At 45.4% G+C, this 5,412-nt stretch overlaps 2 protein-coding genes across 6 annotated transcripts in view; one reads left to right on the forward strand and one right to left on the reverse strand.

Moving 5' to 3' along the window:
• Positions 1–2,466, reverse strand: part of pltp (phospholipid transfer protein) — a 10,474-nt gene extending 8,008 nt beyond the window's left edge. The window contains exon 1 of one of the 2 annotated variants that reach the window (XM_008299086.1): positions 2,394–2,466. The gene's annotated coding sequence lies outside the window, so the exon portion shown is untranslated. Of the gene's footprint in view, positions 1–2,254; positions 2,347–2,393 lie in introns of those variants that run through there. The other variant, XM_008299087.1, reaches the window with a different exon arrangement.
• Positions 2,467–5,130: 2,664 nt separating this feature from the next.
• The window catches only part of ddx27 (DEAD (Asp-Glu-Ala-Asp) box polypeptide 27), a 7,902-nt gene continuing 7,620 nt past the window's right edge, over positions 5,131–5,412 (forward strand). For all 4 annotated transcript variants that reach the window (XM_008299082.1, XM_008299084.1, XM_008299083.1 and 1 more), the window contains exon 1: positions 5,131–5,322. In XM_008299082.1, the coding sequence (XP_008297304.1) occupies positions 5,239–5,322 (84 nt within the window). In that variant the 5' untranslated portion in view covers positions 5,131–5,238. The remainder of the gene's footprint in view (positions 5,323–5,412) is intronic.

Here is a 5,412-nt window from a genome sequence, read left to right on the forward strand (position 1 = left end):
GTGTGAACAGGTGAGAGCAGGTGTGAACAGGGAGAACAGTTCAGAACAGGTGAGAACAGATGTGAACAAGGAGAACAGGTGTGAACAGGTGTGAACAGGCAAGAACAGATGTGAACAAGGAGAACAGGTGAGAACAGCTATGATCACAGAGAACAGTTGAATACAGGTGAGAACAGGGAGAACAGTTCAGAACAGGTGAGATCAGATGCGAACAAGGAGAACAGGTGAGAACAGGTGAGAGCAGGTGTGAACAGGGAAAACAGGTGTGAACAAGGAGAACAGTTCAGAACAGGTGTGAACAGGTGAGAACAGATGTGAACAAGGAGAACAGTTTGGAACAGGTGAGAACGGGTGAGAACGGGTGAGAGCAGGTGAGAACAGGTGAGAGCAGGTGTGAACAGGTAAACACTTGCAGCAGGAGAGCAGTCGGTGCTATGTACCCTGAACTGTGACTCACAGGCCTCCTACTTGTTTGTTTTGGGCTTGCTGTGGTTTGTTTTGTGTCTGATGGAACCTGCAGCTCTGAGATCTTTGTAGCTTCTGTTCAACCAAACTGGAAACACTTGAATCAGAACGGTTTACAGAGAAAGTCCTGTGTTTGGGCTTCACAACTAATGTCTTTGCTAGAACACCTTGGATGTGTTTCTAAAACGGGAGAGTGTACGCAGACAGGCAGCTTGGAGGTGGTGGCAGTGTGGACCACAGATCTGGTGTTTTCGAGCCTCCTGCTGAGTCTCCAGCTGAACACATTTCTCAGACAAACAGAGCTGAGCTTGAACTGCAGTAACCTCCGTTTCACAACACTGAGCTCAGACTGCTGAGGCTTCATCACAGCTGATTCACGTGTCTTCAAGGGAACACGCTGGTCTCTGCATCTCCATTCAATCCGTCTGCAGAGGCAGCTGAGACCAAAGTACTGGAGAACCAGTCCGATTGGAGAACCAGTCCGATTGGAGAACCGACGAAACTTTAAAGTGTCGCTGTTGGAGGTCAGAACGTTTCCTCAAATATCACAGAAGGATGAAACGTTAGAAGATGAGGAGTTACTGGAACCAAAGGACAACACACACACACACAGACACACATGCACACACACACAAACACACACACATAGACACACACGAACACACACAGACACACACATTGACACACACACAAACACACACACACACAGACATAGACACACACACGCACACAAACACACAGAGACACACACAAACAAACACACACACACACATAGACACACACACACACACACACACACACACAAACACACACACACACACACCCACACACACACATAGACACACACAAACACACAGACACACACACACACATACACACACCCACACAGACACACACACACAAACACACAGAGACACACACACCTACATACACACACACACACACACACACACACACTAATCATCAGGTCTGAAGCCTTTCTAAACAGAAAGTCCTCACAAATATTGACACGTGAAGCTCCGCCCACATCCAGCCTGTAATCTGTGTGTTTAATTACAGCTCAGTGACGACAGCCAATCAGCACGCAGCTGCTGCCGCAACCACATCTGGACATCTGGACAGCTGCTAGCAGCTAACCGCTAGCTGCTAACCTCTAATTAGAAGGCTGCAGCTGAAAGAGGAGCAGATCTGGGCTCAGTTCTAGATACGTTCTGCTGCGGGAACGTGGTCGTCTTCGTGCTGCTTCATGCCTCACTGCTCTGCTCACTGATGTCTCATCTCTGTCCTGTTTCCACACTTATAGCTTTGTGCTAAACCTTTTTAGACTTGAGTGTTGCTCTGAGCTGAAGGAGGAACCTCAGAGGTCCAGTCAGGAGAACCCAGCGGACCCGGCAGTGGGGTGATTTGGAACAACTCCACCTCAAATCAGCGACGCACCAACCACAAACAGACTGAAGAATCAAGTCCTTTGTAACTCGGCTCATGTGAACACATGAGTTTTGCTTCTAAAATAACTGAACCTAAAGTGTTCAGTTTCCGTTGTCAGACCACAGAAGATCTCAGACACGTGACCGCTTGAGGTGTTTGGACTTAAAACGCTGATTTAAATGAATGAACAGCTGAGAGTTCAGTCAACTCGTGAAATCAAGTTTAGAAGAAACCAAACGAGTCCGACTTCCTCTGAGGCTTAACGCTCCTCAGACTCCTCAACCCAAGAGCAGCGTACTCACAGCGTGAAGGCAGCAGGAGGATTTAGCTTCTGGTGCCTGAACCAGCAGCTTCTACTCACCTGTCCATGACGACGCTCAGTTCACCTGTTTATAACCTGTCTGTCTGTCTGTCTGTCTGACTGACTGTCTGACTGTCTGTCTGCCTGCCTTCCCCTCAGCTCTGAACTTTACTCTGAATGTGAAAATGATGAAACTCACAGATCAGCAGACTGAAGGAGGAGCTCCGTTCGATGTGGAGTTTCTGTTCTTCAGTCTTCATCCACAGTGAGCCTCGGTCTGTCTGTCCACTGTTTTCCCCCAGAGACCGACTCTGACTCCTCCTCCTGCTCCTCCTCCTGCTCCTCCTCCTCCTCCTCACACAGACTCTCTGTTTGTCTGATGTATTTGGTTGTTGGGGTTGTAGTTCTGTCGACTGTTACCTTGAAACTGTCAAAGTTTTCCTGAAAGTGTTCAGCTAGAGTATACGGTGTTCCAGGTTACTGTGGCAACGTGACAGGAGTCCTGTCGCTATAAATCCCGTCATGTCTTTGAAACACCGAAAGCTGAAATAACAGTCGTTGTAACGGCACAAAGAGTGCTCAGGACTGAATGATGCAACACGGATTGAACGATGATTTCTCCTGCATTTAACGACGTACATAAAGAGGAAGAACTCGGACTGAACGTGGTCAGAGAAGCTCAGGAGTCAACGTCAAGTCAAACAAACAAGCAGACTGTAACTCACTGAGGAGCAGTCCAGGAATGTTCCAGCGTTACACCAGAGCTGGAAAACTTCCAGTTCGCTGTGATGGAGACGTTTCTGCTGGAAAACCCTTATGAGGTCAACTTAAAGAAAAACACAAAACACTGTCAGATGAACCCTATCCAGGACTTTCACGTCGCCCAAATCTTTGTTGGTATTCATTATAGACTTTTATGCTATCTTAAACAATTTATTGCTTCCAAATGCATGACAAATGTCCCTCTTTTTATATTAAAAAAAATCTTCAAAAACAAAAAAGATAGATAGATAGATACCCTCTAACCCTACATCTATCCTCTAACCCTACATCTATCCTCTAACCCTACATCTACCCTCTAAATCTACATGTAGAGAGGGTTCTACTGGGTTTTTACAACCAGGTTCCACCTACAGAACATTGAGAAACAGAATGCAGAAAAGCAGTTTTTCTTCATGTATGGCAGATATTTGGTTGCCAAACAGATACACTGGACTGATTTTAATAACTTTAATGTACTTGAAGTGTTTGTTATCAGGTAAATGGTGTCAGATTGGGGATGGACGGTTGCTTTTACAAGGGGAGTTCAAAAGTTTGTAAAACGACATTCAGTCAAATGTAACACAGAAGTTCTTGATATATCTAGACAATGCAATTGAGGTTAATGGGGACTATATTGAAACATAATAGCACAATCTCTGGTCTGCTGCAATGGAAACCTTGCTCTATGAACTTTATGACCTCCCTTCGTATCTCCAACATGTTCTCTGTTTTCCGTCTCCTTTCATGACCAGTCTCAACTTACTTACTTTCCAGGATGTTCTGCTGTTTAATGGGGTTCTTCACATGAACAGGAGCTCAGTGTGGGTTCCAGCTGTGTTCAGTCATCATGGATCAAAGAATCCAACATTAACACCACTCTGGAAGTAGAAACAAACACAGTGATGAACCTGAACCAATGGAAACAACAGAAACGCAGCAGCTGCAGGTCAGAAAACTGGAATCTGATCATTACCTGGGTCTAAGTCAATAAGACTCCTGTTTCAGAGGATGTGAATATTTCCGTCCATGTTCTCAAACATGCAGACTCCAGGCTGAAAGAACATCAGATAGTCTGGGAGGACCTCTGAGACGCTGCCAGAACTTTCAGCTCTGCAGTAAACAAGCCGAGAAAACCTTCAGCTGCAGCGTTTCCAGGTTTATTCCAGAGTCACAGAGTTCGATGTCCTGGTCGCGCTGACCCGGTTCCTACAGAGAAGAACCCAGTGGAGCCACACTGACAGCACTGATGGCAGCCCCGTTACCAACTACTGTAACATAAAGTAAACATCTCATGAAAATATAGTTATTTCCCAATTAATAATATTCACTTTGTAACATTATTTTGACTTCATGTGTCTTTTTTGGCTTTTTATGATTGAATGACTTTTATTTACACACAAAATCACCTTTAATGTGGTTATGTGACAAATGGTTAGTTAATAATGCAGAAAATAATCGGGTTTTATCAAAATAGGTTTGTCTTGTTAGAAATATCAGAATGTTGCAGTGACTTGTGTTTGAATTTCTGATGAATAAATGTTGTGAGTTTTCACATGAAATCTATGAAACATGTGACGGCTCTTTGAAGTTAGAAAAACTTTGTTCACCCCAAAAATAAATGTATTGACCTCGTAGATATATATCACTGGAAATATCGAAAGAAAAGGCAACTCTCCAGACATGAAGAATCCAAAACCTGCTGAAGAGGAATCACTTGTTTGTTCTGACAGCTGGTGATCCAGAACTGAATGAAGTCAAAAAGAAACGTCAGAAAAGAACCACGGGTCCGACTGGGTTCTCGTTTTTCTCCCTGCTCAGAACAATCTGGTCGAAAAACAACCATTTATTTGGAAATTTACTGAAGATCGATTAAAAACAGGTTCTTTACTGAACCAGGTGGATCCACACAGAACCGTTCTGGAAATGGTTCCTCAAAGAACCGATACTGGCGGAAGGTCTTTGGAGTTATGGCGGCTAACGGAACCTAAATGAGTTCTTTGAGGGTTCTTTAGGTAACTTTTGGCAATAATGGTTCTTTTAAAGAATATTCTGGAACCGTAAGTGGTTCCTCCAGATATTCTAACGGGTACAGCAGCTCCTCGGTCCTCCGGCAGGAGGCGACACTGAGAGCAACAAGAACAAGAAGAGGAAGTAGAAGAAGAAGAAGGGCTGCCGTCACTTCCTGGTTCCGTCAACACACGTGTGTCTGTGTGTGTGTGTGAAGACCGGACTGCAGAGAACCTCTCCAGAACCCATTAGAACCGTTAGAACCGCAGTCCGTCATGTTGGAGCAGCTCGGTCTGATCGGAACGATCCGGGACGAGGATCAGAGTCCGGAGGAGCCCGACAGCGAGTCCGAGCAGGAGGTGAGTGAGGCCGGCGTCGCTCCACGGACGGTCCCGGTGGAGGAGCTGCTCCGGTTCGGAGCTTCGAACTCCGACCGTTAACTGTTTAAC

Source organism: Stegastes partitus, unplaced genomic scaffold (assembly GCF_000690725.1).
Source record: "Stegastes partitus isolate 25-593 unplaced genomic scaffold, Stegastes_partitus-1.0.2 Scaffold1380, whole genome shotgun sequence".
In the NCBI taxonomy this organism is placed as follows: domain Eukaryota; kingdom Metazoa; phylum Chordata; class Actinopteri; family Pomacentridae; genus Stegastes; species Stegastes partitus.